The sequence below is a fragment of the Mustela nivalis genome, assembly GCF_964662115.1.
Source record: "Mustela nivalis genome assembly, chromosome: 3".
NCBI lineage: Eukaryota > Metazoa > Chordata > Mammalia > Carnivora > Mustelidae > Mustela > Mustela nivalis.
The window spans coordinates 123,531,065-123,548,525 of NC_139022.1; the positions used below are offsets into that span (position 1 = coordinate 123,531,065).

Here is a 17,461-nt window from a genome sequence, read left to right on the forward strand (position 1 = left end):
TTATGTGCTCAGTGAATGAATCTCTCTCTCTCTTTTTTTATTTAAGGGAAAGAAAAGTTGTGTGTTTGCAGGGGAGGGGAGGGTGTAGTGGGCTGCGTGTGTTTTAGAATTTCCAAATCACGCAGCTGTCCAGAGAGTCACACACCCGCTAGCCACAGCACAGCCACAGAGAAGCAGGGCAAAGGCTCTGACAGCTGCCAACTCCTTTTGGTCTTGTCCAGGCAACTCTCACCTGGGCAAGGAGGCTCTGGGGACATGGGGAAAGACGCCGCATGGCCCTCCTCCCCAACAGAGGACATACCAAGTCTCTCAATGCTTTCCTATTTACAAGGGCTCAAGGCAGCTGATGGACCCAAGTACTGAGCTTTCATCTCGACTTTCCTTTTTAGTCGCCATAGAGGTGTCCTTCAATTCTCACCAGCCTTTCCCTTTTTTAAAACTGGGATTGCTGACCATGAACATGGTCAAGACAGCTGGATGAGTTTCGCCTTCTCTCGTGCTCCGTGAAGGGAAGAGGCTGAGAGGTAGACGGGACGAGATCACCTCCCACCACTAGCCTCTGAAAAAGACCCCAAAGCACATGGAAAAAGGCCTCATGTTTTCTGGGTGCAGGAGGGGGTTATTAAGGATGAAGCCAGAAAGGAAGGTATTAGCACATAAGTGGCAAAACATAACAGTCCTGGGTTCTAATTCTGCCCTGCTGCTTACTGGTGGGGTGGGGGTAGGGTGGCGGGCTAAGGTCTATGTTCAACCTCATCAGTGCCCTCATCTCTAAAACAAGGCAGAACAAAAACTTCTCTTAAAGGGGAAGAGACAGTGAATTGAGGTGACTGATGCATAGTGTTTGCCCAGCATAGCCTTTAGCCTGGGGCTAACAGAGTTCCTCCCCAAATCGAAGCCAGCAAGTAGTTGGAGGTCATCCCCCCACATCCCTTGCTGACCCTACACTCACTGCCAGGCACTGTCACACGTTTCTGTTTCATCTTCATAATCACTTACTTTTCAGATAAAGAAACCAAAGCTCAAGGGGGTTAAGTCATTTTTGCAAGGTCCCAGGGAACTGGGATTTGAACCCAGGCCATTGGCCTCTTGAAGCTACATTCTTAACCCTCTCTGCCAAGGTGCGCAAGAAAGCAGATGCCTTCTCTCACGCTGAACACGGAGCCAGCTTCGGGTAAGGGGTGTGGGCGGTCAGGGCTGCCATGCATCTTATCTGGGCCTGATATCAAACATCAGTTGGGTGGAGGGAGGAGGCAAAAAAGGAGGCTTGTCTTTGGGGTTTCAGCGTCAGCTTACCAAAGAACAAGAATTTTCAATGCTGCTACAGGGTGACAAAGTGGTAAAACAGGTTTGTGGTGGCTCAGAGAATAATGGGAAATGTTCTAACCAGAAGCTTCTGAGGATTGCAGGAAGGTGGGGGAGGACCCCTGCGGTAGGATGACATGGGAGTGACTAACCTTTAAACTATGTGTTCAGAATCTGGAGGGCTCATGAGGCTATTTGCTTTATAGGTCACAAACAGGACTTTCCTAAGCTCATATTTCTGCTCTTGCTGACTGTCAGTGGCATATGGACATAGATGTATATTAATAACGTATGTATCTATATTAGCACACATATATAAAACTGTATTTTATAATAATTTATAGTACAAAAATGTATTATTACAATCTATGCTTTCTTAGACCTTGTGTGTGGGGAAGTTCATGGTAGCTCCCCCGCCAGGCCGTGAGGGCTTGGGGGATAGGAAGATGGGAATAAGAACCAACCAAACCCTGAGAGTGGTCACAGTTCCTTTGATTCACAGAGCCTGAAGGCAGGCATCCCAAGGTTTGGAGCTGCGGTCACAGAGTGGTGGGGGTGGATCTGAGATTCAGAGGATGAGGAAAAGGTACAGGCAGAGAGAGGGAGAAAAGGCAAGTGACTAGAGAAGCAGTTGTGTGTAGGGATGTGGCCTCCCTGGGAATCTAAGTGAGATGTCCCTTACAATGGAGAAACGGACTGCATGCCTGCATTGGGGCTTCCAATAGGCCCCCAGACACCCTGCAATGACTGTACACCGAGTCTACTAGACGCACTGAAAATGACTCAACACACAAGTATTGGCTGCCTGTGTGACTCTTCACAAGAAGAAGCTAATGCTTACTGAGCACCTACTATGGGACTCGGTTTCCTACAAGAACATTCCTTACAGAGTAGCAATGAGGATGAAATGAGGTCACCCAGGAAAAAACACTGAAAGTGCTTCCTGGCAGAGAAACTGCTCAGCAAATCTTAGCTAGTGTAATAATGATAATAGGAATCAATGCACCTGCTCTAAGGAAACAACAGAGCTCTTTGCTGGTGGCAAGTCAGCTTCTCAACATTCCATTTGGTCAAAGTTACCCTGGAAACTCCGTAAGTTGCCCGCAGAGTATAGTGAGCGTGGCGCTGGGCACGCTCGTCTGGTGATCTGTGTGTTATGGAAGAGAGCCTTGTTCCTTCAGCGGGGCACATGAGCTGCTCGTCTTTAGGGGCCAGGGGAAAGAAGACTGTGTTTTGTTTGTGTGTGTACCAGATCCTACTGGATCTTCCGGAGGAGATGAGACAGGTGACCAGAAATGCCTAGCAAACTTGTTTCTGTGACTGCCTGGTAAAACTCAAGGAAACGGAACAGACTTTAGTGGCTTCAGGAATTCAGAGGACAATGAGAACTCTGGTTTGAAAGGATTTCCCTTGGAGCGCCTGGGTGGCTCAGGGAGTTAAGCGTCTGCCTTCGGCTCAGGTCATGATTCCAGGGTCCTGTGACGGAGCCTGCATTAGGCTTCCTGCTTGATGGGAGTCTGCTTCTCCCTCTGCCCCTCCCCCTATTCATGCTTGCATGCTCTCTCTCTGAAATAAAATCTTCCAAAAAAAAAAAAAAAAAAAAAAGAAATGATTCCCCTTTTCTCTTTTCTCTTCCCACACATCAACCCTGGGAGACAGTATCTTCGGTAAATACCAGCGGACAGCTGGAATCGAATGATTAGAGTGGCCTTACAGAGAGACAGACAGGGGCAGCCAGGGGAGGATGGGACCTTCCCACACTCTGCAGATACAGTGGACTTACTTCTTCAGGGTCTGAAAGCCACGCTCTTTGAACTGCAGCTCTTGCTGGAGGTGAACCATCTCTCTCTTGAGCTTGTTGACCTGGATGGCAGCAGACCACAGATGGGGCCAGATCAGAGGTTGATATGGAACCGCAGGCTGCCTTCTCCTCCAAGGGGATCCCAGAGCCCCCCACAGCCCCTACATAATGCTTCAGGTTGATATCCCTTGGGCCCCATGGTCCTAACACCTTCCCCTCACTGATGTTGCCTTGGTCTCTGCAGCTGCTCATGCAGTCAGCAGCCCAGCCTGGCTATCCTGCAGGTCATCCTGGGTCAGCCCTCACTTGAGGGAAACAGGAGATGGACAGTGCTCCCTGACCTGAGATAGAGCTTAGCCTTCTTACTGCCTAGCCGGGTGACCTCTGTCAAGCCACCTTGCCTCTCTGAGCCTCCCTTTCCCATTCAGACAGATGAGAAACATGGTCACTCGTAGGGCTGTGCATTACTTAGAACAGGTAATGGGTATAGGGGTGCTGGGCATGGAGGCAAGAGGCAAGACACAGCCCATGGAGCCAGACTGGACCAGCAGGAATGCTTTGTTTGGCTTGTAGTTATTAAATAAAAATGTTAACTGCTAATAATGAAATATTGAGAGATTTCCTAAAACAAGCCTAAGTATAGTAGTTTTCTAAAACTAGAAGGTCTGCTGACTCTGAGCCCTCATTCCAGCATGGCCCCAGTGGGACATGGGCTGCAGCTCAACTACACCTTTAGGCAGGGCCCAGCTCTCTCGGTCACTCACTTCCCACCAGTCCCTCCTGCTTCACCCCAAACCCACTGCCCCCTTTCACGTTTTCTTGCAGGCGTGTGAATTTGGAGAACCTACTCGAAGTGTAACTGAACCACTGTTCAAAATACTGGCTTTCCCTTGAGCAAGCCCCTTAACTGCTGTGCTTTCGTTCCACATCAGGACAATGGGGATCCTATTAATCCGCAAGAAGTCAGGAAGTCATTATGGTGAAGCAGTTAAATAAGACAATGGAGAGCATGCAACAACTAGAAAGACAGCACATGATGTGAAGCCCTGTGGAGGCAGCCTGAGTCCTTGTGACTCCGGGCGAGCTCCTCAGCTCCCCTCAGCTTGTGTGTGCTCATCACTAAAGTGCAGACGCGGACAATAGCTGCTTCATGGGCTTGCTTTGAGAACACGAGACATATAGCCCTGAGCCCTGTGCCGGGATGCAGTGAAATGGCAGCTGTGGTTACCAGCACAATTACTGGGACAACTGCCGCCCCTACTATCATTTGGGATCCTGGCGGTCGGCACGGGCCACCACTGCCTGGTGGAAGCACCTGCTCTGGTCTTGTGGGCAGATGGGCAAGGGGCCTGGGGCTGCCTCCATGACCCCCCCTCCGCAGTACGGGCAAAGGGGACCTACCCGGGATTTCGCGGTGGCAATCTCAGCCTTCAGGATCTCAGGGTCATACTTGGAGATGGATGATGAACCCGATACCACTGCAACGAGAAAGAGAAGAAAAAAGTTCTGTAGAAGAAACACATTTTGGTAAAGATGGCTTGTTTGGCCATCTACATAAACCCAGAAAATAATGACTACAAGTGAACTACCTAAATGTCCAACAAAGGGGGCAATGTGCTACATAAACAGGGTGCGTGCATAAACGAGGACAACACAACTTGACGTGATTTAAAATCATGGCGCATGCTGGTTAAGCGTCTGCCTTCAGCTCAGGTCATGATCTCAGGGTCCTGGGATCCAGCCCTGTGTCGGGCACACTGTGCAGCAGGAATTCTGCTTCTCCCTCCGTCCTTCCCCCCCTCCCTTCACTCTCTTTCTCAAAACAATAAGTAAAATCTTTAAACAAGTAAGATAAAATGATGGTGCAGAGAAATCCCAAGCAAGGGAAAATGTTCAAAGACGTGCCGTTACCTGAAAACAATAGTGTACAAAAAAAGCAATAAAGAGTTACTTAAATTTGGAAAATATACAGTTGACACATACATACACAGATGCATCTAAAAAAAAAAGCACAGAAAGAAATATACCAAAAAGATAATAATGATATCTAGAGATGTAGATGATGAATAATATTTTCATTTTTGTATTTTTATTTTCTACATTTTCTAAGATGAACATACTTTTACAATCAGAAAAAATTACTAAAGATATTTTTTATCATACTTTGCAATATTAATATACATTTTTAAGGGAAAATAAATTACTCATTCCCCTTTTAAGGGAAAATAAATTACTCCCATCACCCCAATACAATAATCTTTTCTCACAAGTTATTTTCCACTGCTTATCGACAATTCCTTGTTTCCTTTTTTTTTTTTTTTTTAAGATTTTAAATTTTATTTATTTGAGACAGAGAGAGAGAGAACATGAGCAGGGGGAGATGGGCAGAAAGAGGAAGAGTGGGTAATAGGCTCCCTGCCGAGCAGGGAGCCCAACGTGGAACTCGATCCCAGGACCCTTGGATCATGACCTGAGCCAAAGCCAGGCACTTAACTGACTGAGCCACCCAGGCGCCCTGCTTATCCACAGTTCTATTACGTCGTTGTATTCTTGCTGCATTTTTAAAATGTTAAAATAGTATTTAGGTCTTGAAAAGACATCTTAAGACTTACAAAAATGAGCACAAGAGTAAAATATATTTTAAGTAAGAGAAATGAGACAAAGGAAAAACAAGAATGAGGAAGCACATCCATGGGTGTGAGGTTAGTTAGGGCTCAGGCAAACAGGGAAGGTCCCATTTCCTCACCAGATGCCACAGCCTGACTCTGAGCTTCCGAACTGGTGTTGTGAAGAGGGAAAGGGGCCCGATGGAAGATTCATGGTGCCCTTAATGTAAACACAACCTCACTGTTCAGGACAAGGACAGGCATTCTTGGTATGGAGGCTGGGGAAGTTTCTCCCGTGGGGCCTTAAACCCACCATACTTGCAATTCCATCCTCCCCCACCCTTTTCCCCACTCCCCACTGTTACCGCAACAGTGTAGCAACAGTGTACACCCAGCGAGATCACCTGCTAGGACCTAGCATTTTCTGAGGATAGGTGGCAATGTCCAGGGTCCAGAGGTGTAAGTGACAGTTGCGAAGGGCATACTGCTCTTTGGATCTGGTTAAAAATACTGGAACGGATCTTCCGATCACATGGCGGGAAAGTTAAAATGTAACACTGAAAAGTTCAGCAGAGGGGAAATAAGAATGTTCTGCCTAATAACAGAAAAGATGTTTTGCACCAAAGGCAGTGTTACATTCCTGCCCAGTTTACAATGAGGAAGAGGAGGAGGTGGGGGCTGGGTTTTCCTATAAGAGATGGGTGGCAGGAACACCTGGGTTGAGTGGGGGAAACCTTGCGGTCCTCCTTGTGAGCGTGGAACAGAGATGTTAGATGCAGATTCTTGTTTCCAGCTGGAAGCATTCATTTCCTGGTGGCTGCTGGAGTTAGGGGTTTCAGGGTGGGACTTGGCTGGATACAGAGCTGGAGGCTGATTTAAGCCACATTTCCCAGACAGGCACTTTTCAACAAAATGTTAAGGTCATTGATATTTGTTACCCCCTGATCAATTGTAAAAACACAGTGGAGAGAGTCACTGATGAGGAAGATGGGGCGAGCTCAAGAAGGAGGGTGTCTGTTCTGTGAGCGGCCCATCCTGCCTCCGCTGTCCTCTGCTGACACCCTCTGCTGTCCTGAGGTGCTGCTGGACTGGGGTCGACAGACACTCCAGGGAACGGTAAAGGTGAACATGGAAGCAGCCTGGGGACCCAGGAAAAATTGCGAGACCTTACCCCACCAGAGAGAGCATGGCTGTGGGGACCGGCAAGTCACCCAGCGCTGATTTGCAGAACATGGAGTGGTCCTGGGGCATACTCAAAAATCCTGGAGGGACGGGAACCCAAAAAAGAAGAGACTCCCACCAACTGGGCCACTGGGGCGCTTGGATTTCTCTGATCTGGAGCACCACTGCTAAGTGTACCCCAAAGCGGCTGAATGGGATGTGGCTTGATACTATTTTTTAAGTAAACATTTTATCTTACTAAAAAATACACGAGGAAAGGTGCACAAGTCATGTGTGCAGCTGGATTAATTTTCACCAAAGAAACACACTTGAGCTCTTTCTACCCATGGGTCCTGCCCCTATGCTTTCATAAAACCACCTTTTTGCACTGGGAGCAAAGGAAAAAAAAAAGGTGAACAGATTCACCTTACCAGCACTGTAATCAAGAAACAAATCTTTAACCTCCCTCCCTTTGGACCTCTGTCCCTTCACTACTCCTCTAGCCAAGGAATCTTATATTCAAACTGGACAGTAAAGGCTGACTTTAACTGCCCACCTTTTTATCATTTTTAATTGTTAAGCTTTTATTCAAGTTATATACAAACACCAATTTAACAGTCCCACACAGTACAAGGTTTTGCTCTAAAAGAACATTCCATAGGTACCTATCCTATATCTCATTCCTCAAAAGGGAGTCATTTCAATATGTTCAATTCATTTCTTGGTTATCAAAAAGCAGCGGGGTGCCTGGGTGGCTCAATGGGTTAAAGCCTCTGCCTTCGGCTCAGGTCATGCATGATCTCAGGGTCCTGGGATCCAGCCCTGCATAGGGCTCTCTGCTCAGTGGGGAGCCTGCTTCCCCTTCTCTCTCTGCCTGCCTCTCTGCCTACTTGTGATCTCTGTCAAATAAATAAATAAAATCTTAAAAAAAAAAAAAAAGCAGCATGGTGTTTTTGGTTTAGGCATTATTTACTTACTTCTCTCTCTGGAGGCCAGGGATTTAGCTTCCCTCCCTTCTGCAGCCCTGTCCCAGCACCCGTGCCCCCTTCCCCGGCCCCCGTCCTCACAGACAGCAGGCTCGGTAAAAGCCATCTTCAATGTTTGTATTACTTTTACTCTGTAAACACTCCTTGGGCCAAAGGCATGCAGCTGACTTTGCTTACTTTTCCTTTCCAGCAGATTTTTTGGGGTTTATTTTTCCTAGAGTTAATAATTGTCATTTTTATGCTTGCTCACTTTCTACAAACTTCTCACAGATTCCACCTCACGCTCTGCCAGTTATCTGAGCCTCCCCTCCCAGGGTCTGCGCGGCCGGTCAGCTTCCCGCCCGGTCCCACTTTTGGCACTGCATGGCCTGGGCACGTGAGCTGGTCATTCTCTCTGCCCCACAGGCGCCCTGAGATATCCTCCTCACCTTGCTCCTCTTTCCTAAATACCATGTCTCCCCCTCCTACTAGCTCTTTCAGTAGAACACCAGCAGCTGTCCAAGAAAAGAAGGCCACAAGGGGAAGAAACTTTTGAAATCGTGCCTGTCTAAAAATATCTTTGTTCTACCCTACAGTTGATTAAAGGTAGTTTTGCTGGATATAGAATTCTAGGTCGGAAGTGATTTTCCTTAAAAATTTGAAGGCATGGCTCCATTGTCTTCTAGGTTTCCAGTGTTACTGTTGAGCTATTCCGAGTTTCGGTAATTTTTGTGTGACCTGGTTTTTCTCTCTGAAAGCTTTCAGGATCTCAGATGGCTCCATGTTTGAAGTTTCACCATGGGTATGTCTTGGTGTGAGCTGACTTTCATGCTTTGTGCTCACTGAGAGCCCTTTCAACCTAAAAACTCTCCTCCATCTGTTCCAGGAAATTTTTCTGAAATTATTTTACCCGACGCTCCTTCTCCTCTGTTTCCTCTGCTCTCTCTGGAACTTTTATTACTCTGATAGATTTCCTGGCCTGGTGCTCTATTTTTCTCTCTCTCTCTCATTTTCCATCTCGTTCTATTTTTGCTCTGCTTTTTAGAAGATTTCTTCAGTCTTACCTTCCAGTCTTCCTACGGATTTTAAAATTCTGCTATTATATTTTAATTTCTAAAGGCTCTTTTGTGTTGTCCGAGTGTTCCTTCCTGTAAAATGTAGCACCTTCTTCTTGTTTCATGGGCATGTAGCTTCCCTTGAGGTTTTCTTCTTCATGTGGACTCCCTGGTCCCTCCAAGCACCTCCCCACCCATATCACTTGTTTTCTTTCTTTCTTTCTTTCTTTTTTTTTTTTTTGTATTGAATCACATTTATTTTTTCCCCCAGAGGGTAATGGCTATGATTTATTTTATAATTTTTTATTATGTTATATTGTCATCATATAGTACATCATTAGTTTTTTTTTTTTTTAAGATTTTATTTATTTATTTGACAGAGAGAGAGGGAAGCAGGCTCCCCATTGAGCAGAGAGCCTGATGCGGGGCTCAATCCCAGGACCCTGAGACCATGACCTGAGCCGAAGGCAGAGGCTTAACCCACTGAGCCACCCAGGTGCCCCATTAGTGCATCATTAGTTTTTGATGTAGTGTTCCATGGTTCAGTGTTCACGTATAACACCCAGTCCTCCATGCAATATGTGCCCTCCTTAATACCTAAACCAGGCTCACCCATTCCTTCCTCCCCTCTAAAACCCTGTTTGATTCCCAGAGTCCACAGTCTCTCATGGTTCATCTCCCACTCCAATTTCCACCCTCTCTTCATTTTTCCCTTCCTTCTCCTAATGTTCTCCATGCTATTCCTTATGTTCCACAAGTAAGTGAAACCATATGATAACTGTCTTTTTCTGCTTGACTTATTTCATTAAGCATAATCTCCTCCAGTTCCATCCATGTTGATGCAAAGGTTGGGTATTCATCCTTTCTGATGGCTGAGTAATCCATTTTGTACACAGACCCCATCTTCTTTATCCATTTGTCTGCTAAAGGGCATCTTGGCTTCTTCCACAGTTTGACGACTGTGGCTGTTGTTGCTATGAACACTGTTTTTCATCTACTTTTCTGCCAGAGGCTTTCCTCAGATTTGTAAAATCTTAGCTGTCTGCTCACATTTAAGAATGGGACCTCAAAACCAGAACAAGGTGGAGTTTGTTTACCATGGGTTACGTGGTACATGCTTTGGCTAGATTGTTTCTTTCTTCCTTTTTTTTTTTTTTTAAGATTTTATTTATTTGACAGAAAGACAGATGACAAATAGGCAGAGAGGCAGGCAGAAAAGAGAGAGGGAAGCAGCCTTCCTGCTGAGCAGAGAGCCCAATGTGGGACTCGATCCCAGGATCCTGGGATCACAACCTGAGCCAAAGGCAGAGGCTTTAACCCACTGAGCCACCCAGGTGCCCCAGACGGGATTGTTTTATCCAGAACGTCTTCCCATCTCTTCTATCTGGTCAGATTCCTCAGCTTCTGCTCCTGTCCAGCCTAGGCAGGAAGAGCTTGGCACCATTCTGGGGAACGAAGTGGTGCATGTAAGCTGAGGTCTTAAATCCTGTGTGTCCATGTTCATATCTCACTTTTCATTGTGGTTCACCCCAGCTTTGAACTTGCCTTATATCCCATAGTCCAGAGAATATTTATTCTTTTGGGGGAAAAAACCCCCAAAACAAAAAAAACCTCTCCAGTCTTTCACCAGGCTGGGGATGGGCGGAGCCAATTTGGGGAGGAGATCTGGTAGTCCTTCTCATAAAACAGCTTTCATCCAATTGTCTTTATTTCAGGCCTTCCTCTCCCCACAGCTTTTGCCAGTGATCTGCATGGACCAGAGTGCTGGTTTTCCTTGTGACTGGCCCGTATTCTCTTTTCTTGGTTCTATCAGACAGGCTATCACCTGCTCATTTAATTCCCAGCTTCCACATCTTGTTGTTGCTCTTTTTTCTCCAGGTCTCTCTCTTTGTACATGTAGTCTTCAAAAAAAATCTCTTATTTGATACTTCCTTTGTTTCAGGAGTGAGTGAGATTAGGTAGCTGGTTAAAATGGCATTTCTAACTGCTAGGTTCCCAATGATTTCTTTTTCACATGGGAGACCAAGGCCTAGAGAGAAGAAGGAATGTGATGAGGTCCCAAAGAACCCAGCTTTCCTGAGTTCCCATCTTTCAGAGGACAGGAAGACCCAAATGTAACATAAGAACCTTAGAATTTGACTGGTTGATTTGCATTAAGAGAAGTGGTTTTGAGGTCAGATACTCCTGGGTATGAAGGCTAGCTCTGCCACTTTTTACTGTTGTGACCTTGGAGCAGCTCCATCCCCTGTCTGGGCCTCAGTTTTCTGATGTGTAAAATGGGAATGACAGTATTTTGAAGGATTGTTCAGAGAGGGAAGGTTACTTTAGATAACATATGTGGAATGCCCATCATATTGTCCTGCAGGAATATAATAGGTACACATTAAATGTTAGTGTTCTTCTCCTTCTCTGTGGAGCTAGAGACTGCATGAGAGTTGACAACAAAGTCTCCGTTCCCAGGGCAGGGGCCCACCCATGGCCAGGCCCCACTGCAGCCAAGGCCAGGTGGCAAGACTCTCACAAGCCTGGGCAGGACATCTGAGTTAGAAGCAAGGCATGTGATCTCACCAGTTCAGCAACATGGTGCAGAGTTTGACTTGGAAGGCAGACCTGGCTTATAAAGCCCAAAGAAAGTCATGAGACTTTAACTAGGATGCTTAGGCTGGAGACACCCCAACTCCTGGCTGGTTTGGATCTCAGATCTAGTTACCTGAGATGACCCTAGTCACTTCCTATGGAAGTTCTTTTTTTTTTTTTTTTTAAAGATTTTATTTATTTATTTGAGAGAGAGACAGTGAGAGAGAGCATGAGCGAGGAGAAGGTCAGAGGGAGAAGCAGACTCCCAATGGAGCTGAGAGCCCGATGTGGGACTCGATCCCGGGATTCCGGGATCACGACCTGAGCCAAAGGCAGTCGTCCAACCAACTGAGCCACCCAGGCATCCCTCCTTTAACATTCAAATCAGTGGTGCCTTTGCACTTGGTGGAGCTCTTGGGAGCATCCAAGAGTCAAATGATAGGACTATATCATTATGTCCTACCACTGATCATGTATTTATTCTTATTGGCTAAAATAAGAACAAATAGGTCTATTAAAATTTTTCATCATTTCAATGCCAATGAACTAATAATTATCAAATAATTATTATTTATTGAGAGCTTAAGAATATGACAAGTACTATTCAAAGTACTTTATATCTGTTAATAAATTTAAGCCCCATAACACCTCAATGAAGGTGATACCATTATTATGTCAATTTTATAGATGAAGAATTTGAGGCAGAGCAAAGTGACATAACTTGGACAAGGTTACATGGCTGGTGAGTTGCATATCCTGGATTTGAGCCCAGGCAGTCCGGCTCCAGAGTCCACATTCTCAAAATATTATGTGAAGTGTTTCCTGCTAAGAAGAATATTGAGCCATTAACATGTTCTAAAGGTATTGTTTTACCTATACCATTGGTTTTTGGCTAAGGTATTTCTGCACCCCCCTAGAATACATTTGGCAATGTCTGGAGATATCTTTGGTTGTTCCAGCCTGGGGTGGAGGGCTACTACCAGCATCTAGTGGGTAGAGACCAGATGTGCTGCTAAACATCCCACAATACACGGGACAGCCCCTACAATAAAGATTTATCTGGTCCCAAATGTAGGCAGTACTGAGGCTGAGAAACTCTGACATGGGCCCAGGAGACGAGGGGACTATTAACATTCCATATTTAAACAGAAGGAATCTCAAGTGTAAAGAGATGTGAAGCATGTTCCCCAAGAGGACAGAGTAGCCGTGGAATGGACATTTGAACCCAGGCCCTTTGACTTCAGAGTCCAGTAACTTCCTTTTCCCACCGCAGGTTTCTCTGTGGGAATGCATTTTTCCCATTTGGCTCTTTTCCCCACCTTGAACTTTTATTTTGAAAACTATATGTACGGAGAATTTGAAAGAATAATATAATTATGTCCTCCTTTACCTAGAGGTCCACCAATTTTTAACATTTTCCCACATTTGTTCTACCCATCCCTCAGTCCACTCCAATTCTTTCAGTAGGTCACCTGGTTTGTAGCAAGCCCTCAACAAATGAATGATGATTAAAAATGGTGACCCAAAATGAAAGTTTACCCTATTCAAATCTGCCCATGTGTCATCGGCAGCTACTGATCAGCTCCCTTACACTGACGGCACCATTGTTTCTTTTCGTTCCTGCTTTTTTGAAATGAAGCTGCAAACAGGATGCTCTGTGCATGTCTTTGGAACAAGGACATTCTCCTACACAGTCGCAACATGATGATTGCACTGAAGACAACCTTCTAAATGCCCGAGAACGTCTTCTATGGCTGCTTCTCACCCCCTACCCCAATCCAGGGTCTAATCAGTCTGCAGACATTTAATTTGGTTTATGCGTCCATAGCTTTTTTTTTGTTTCAAGTCTAGAATAATTTCCCCTTTTTCTGGTTTTTCAGGGTTTTTTTTTTTTTTTTTTACCCCTAAAGAGTCCAGGCCGATTATCCTGTAGGGTAGTCCATATTATAGGTCTGTCTGGCTGCGTCCTGATGATTTGATTGGTGGCTAGCGTTTTTGTCAAGAACCCTCCATGCCGTTCTTACTGCTTCGTATCAGACAGTGCGAGGTACCAGCTCGTCTCCTGATGGTGAGGCTAATTTTACACATGTGTAAGGCAGTGGCTGCAGCTCTCTCCCGTGCGAAAATAACAGTTTACTCTCTCAAATTACGAAGTGGTTTGTGGGGGGATCATTTGGGTCCATGTAAAAAGCATCCTGTCCCCTAGAAAAACTAGGAAGTTTTGCTTTTATACACACTTGTCACTTTTCAGACTATAGGACTTCAGAGAGAAAAAAATGACCCTACCTCTTCAAACCCGAGTTTTACTGGGGACAACAGTATCTCCCTGCTAGGGCTGTGGCAAAGGTAATGCTACAGACTGAATTCTGTCCTCTGCCCCCGTAATCCATATGTTGAAGCCCCAACCCCCAATGGGACAGTGTTTAAAGATGGGCCTTTGGGAGAGGATTCGGTTTAGATGAGGTCACCAGGGTGGGGCTTTCCTGATGGGTTAGTGACTGTACAAGAAGAGACACGAGACAGCATGCTGTCTCTGTCTCTCTGCTAGGTGATGACACAGTGAGAAGACAGCCATCTGCCACCAGAACCAGACCATGCTGACACCCTGATCTTGGACACCAAGTCTCCAGAACTATGGGTAAAAACACTTCTGTTGTTTAAGCCACCTAGTCGATGAGATTTTGTCACGGCCGCCTGAGCTGCCTAAAACAGATTAAGTGCTCAAATGCTCAGGATAGTCTCTCGGATATTACTTGACCTTGAAAAAGCTAATGTGTATAATGAAGTTCTCTTCTACAATCCGAGATGCTGGGGGTTTGCTCGGGTCACCAAGGAAAAGGGCAGGGCTGGGACAGGGAGGAACTTGGGCAGGTTTTGTTCCCCCTGGGTGCACTGAACTTCTCAGAGTGTAGACTTCACACAGGAGAAGTGTCCAGCGACCCAGCTAAGCCATGGCCATCCTACCAGCATGGCCTAATGTAAGGCCCTTACTTGGCCCATAGTAAGAATGCTGGAGGGACAGAGGGGATGGGCTTACAACTTACTGCTGCCTCTCTCCAGCTCTAAGACCCTGCGCGTGTCCCGGACCCCTCTAACCTGTGCTTGCCCACAGGGCTGCAGTGAGGATTCAGTGAAACAGCAAGTTCAGCCCCACATGTATCCAGCACTCAATAAACGTGGGGAAGGAATGGTTATTAGAAATAGTGGTAAGAGACAAAAAACTCCAACACAGAGCAAGAGGTGAATGGGCTCCCGTACAGATACTGATCTGGCAGAGCCCTGGGAATGAAGGACGGGGACCCCGCATGCCCGTTCTTCTGGAGATACCAGCATAAGCCCAAGACACAGGAGCCCCACCCCGACAGAGTGAATACGCCCGCGGAGGTAACACAGACGTGTAAGCAGACGTCTCGTGACACACGCTATGAAGGGAATAAACAGAGAGCCATTGCAGAGGCTAACGGGGGGGAAGGGAGTCTATGGAGGCAGTTGTCAGAAGTGAGCCTCTCAGAGCTGACAGGAAGAAGGAGACCAGCAGGGTGAAACTGGAAGGGTTAGAGGGAGCCAGCTGTGCAAATGGACAGACGGAAGAGCATTTTAGGCAGGGGTGCAGCAAGAGCAAAGGCCCTGAGGCGGAAAGATGCAGGGCAGGCTGGGGGAGCCGAGTGGGGGGCTCTGGAGCCTCATGAATGAGCCCGAGGTGCAGGGAATGGCTGCGAGAGTTGAGGTGGGCGTGGCGGGCAGGGGCCTGATCACTAAGGGCAGTGTAGGCCATGGAAGGAATGACAGGAAGCCACTGAAGGTTTTTTTTTAAATTGTGCTAAAATATGACAGAACATAAAATTCACCACTTTAAGCATTTTTAAATGTCCCGTTCAGGGGCATTACGTACATTTATACAGCTGTGCAACCATCACCACTATCCATCTCCAGAACTTTTTTATCTGCCCCACTTGAAACTCCATCCATTAAGGATGAACTCCCTACTCCCCACACCCCTTTCGGTGAGGAGCTCTGTCTCCCAACGAGCAGTTGGTACAGCTGGAGATAATTGCAGACAGATGAAAGCAATGGAATGACAACGGCTCATGAATCACTGAAAGGCACAAGCAGGAGCAGGAAATGCATCGGCGGTGGGAGAGGACAGTGGTTTGCAGCAGAAGCAGAGATGGAAGGAGACAGGAAGCACTGGGAGGCAAGCCAGGCTGGACGGAGCACAGCCCAGAGCTCCGGGCAGGGGTGCTGGCGGGGCGTGGGTGGGGGAGGTACTCACAGCTGACCTGGGAGCCCAGCTTGTGCTCCCAGACGGCATGTAGCTGCTGGTACTCCTGCTGCGCGAGCTCCAGGCGCTGCTGCTTCACCTGGTAGATCTCCTTCTGCGCGCTCAAGGCCTCCTGGGCCACCACCAGGTAATCCTTCAGCATGTGCTCCTGCTCCCGCCGCCATTGTACCCGGGGGTCCTCGATCTGGGTGGTTTCTGGAACAGACCCCAAACACCCAAATCAGCACCTCACAAATGTCTTGCTGGCTCGGTGGCCTGTGGAATCCACTCCCAGAAATCAAAAAAACACAGTAAGTAGAAATCACAAAAGAAAGCAGATGGGTTAAACTTACCTATTAAACAACAGTGACTCTCCACTTGGATTAAACAAGCAAACACAAAATAAACCAGAATCAATTTCCATACCCAAAGTCAAGCCATCTCAGAACAGCCAAGAGAAGGACAGTGCGAGATACCAGCTTGTCTCCTGATGGTGAGGCTAATTTTACACCTGTGTAAACAGGTTTGAGTTCTAATCTAGATAGAGGCTGAAGGACATTAGAGAAGCTTAAGGTCAACTGTTCTGGTGGAGTAAAGAAAAATAAATAATATCTTAGAGACTGTGGAAAAAATAGGGACCTCATTCCCTGCTGGAAATGTAAATTAGAATGAACTTAGAAGAGGACTGACTATGCAAATTAAGAGCTTTAAAATGTGAACACCCTTAGATCAATAATTCCCCCATAGTAATTTACTATTAAATATAATAAAGGAGTCAGGTAAAGATGCACTTGTACCAAATCAGGATAATAATGATAATAATAATGAGAATAATAACTAGCACTTATTTTACATTAATTGAATGCCAAGCACTGTTCTAACTACTTTATATCTCTTTACCCCCACTGGCCTTACACCAACCCTAAAGAGCAGATTCTGTTATGACCCCTGCTACTCAAAAGAGAAAATCTAGACACAGGTCAAATAACTTGCTCAAGGTCACATGGAAAAGAACTGGCCAAATAGGTCTGCTGTATTTTACATAATTCACTGCCACAGCCACTAAAGTGTCTTCGAAGAAATATGGATGAAGTGGAAAGGAGCCTCTGACAGGCGAGTGGAAGTGCAGGAGGTAAACTGCATAGAGAATTTCATGATTATTCAAATAATACATCCATTGTCAAAAAGATTAGGAGAAAACTTAGTATGTTGTCGAGAGTAGAGATGTCTTCGTAGTAGGATTTTTTTCTTCATTCTTTAAAAAAAAAAAATGATGTATAGAGTAAGTAGGTACAGCGATCATTTGGAAAAAAAAGTCAAAACCCCAAAAGATAGACATTTTTAAAAAGGGACAGCTGGCAGCCGAGCAGACACGAAAGAGGTCACATCAATGTCAAAGAATCAGTGCCCATCACCTGCCAACCCTCCAGAGAGCTCCCAGTGGTGGGTGGGGCTTGGAGGGGCTGACACTCTGGAAACGGTACCATTAGGACCATGTGGTGAATCCAGCCAGTACACACACAGGTGTTGCTTAACCCTAAGTGTTTCACTAACTGTGAGCTGGTAACTAGTATGTAAAAATGGGGAGACCAACACATTAGAATCCTAGTGTCTGGTTTCTCAGAAGATCCAGCCACGCTGAGGCCACAGTTGGCCGCAGACCCGGGCCGTCCATCAGTCTCCTGGTCTGCTTCATTCATTTGTGTCATGAATCTGACTCCTGGGGTATT

The 17,461-nt window shown here is 46.2% G+C and overlaps 1 protein-coding gene across 3 annotated transcripts in view; it reads right to left on the minus strand.

The window, feature by feature from the left end:
* Positions 1-17,461, minus strand: part of WWC1 (WW and C2 domain containing 1) — a 151,553-nt gene that overhangs the window by 53,635 nt on the left and 80,457 nt on the right. For all 3 annotated transcript variants that reach the window (XM_082724116.1, XM_082724115.1, XM_082724114.1), the window contains 3 exons: positions 15,744-15,947; positions 4,508-4,584; positions 3,089-3,168 (listed from right to left, as the gene is read on the minus strand). In XM_082724116.1, the coding sequence (XP_082580242.1) occupies positions 3,089-3,168; positions 4,508-4,584; positions 15,744-15,894 (308 nt within the window). In that variant the 5' untranslated portion in view covers positions 15,895-15,947. The remainder of the gene's footprint in view (positions 1-3,088; positions 3,169-4,507; positions 4,585-15,743; positions 15,948-17,461) is intronic.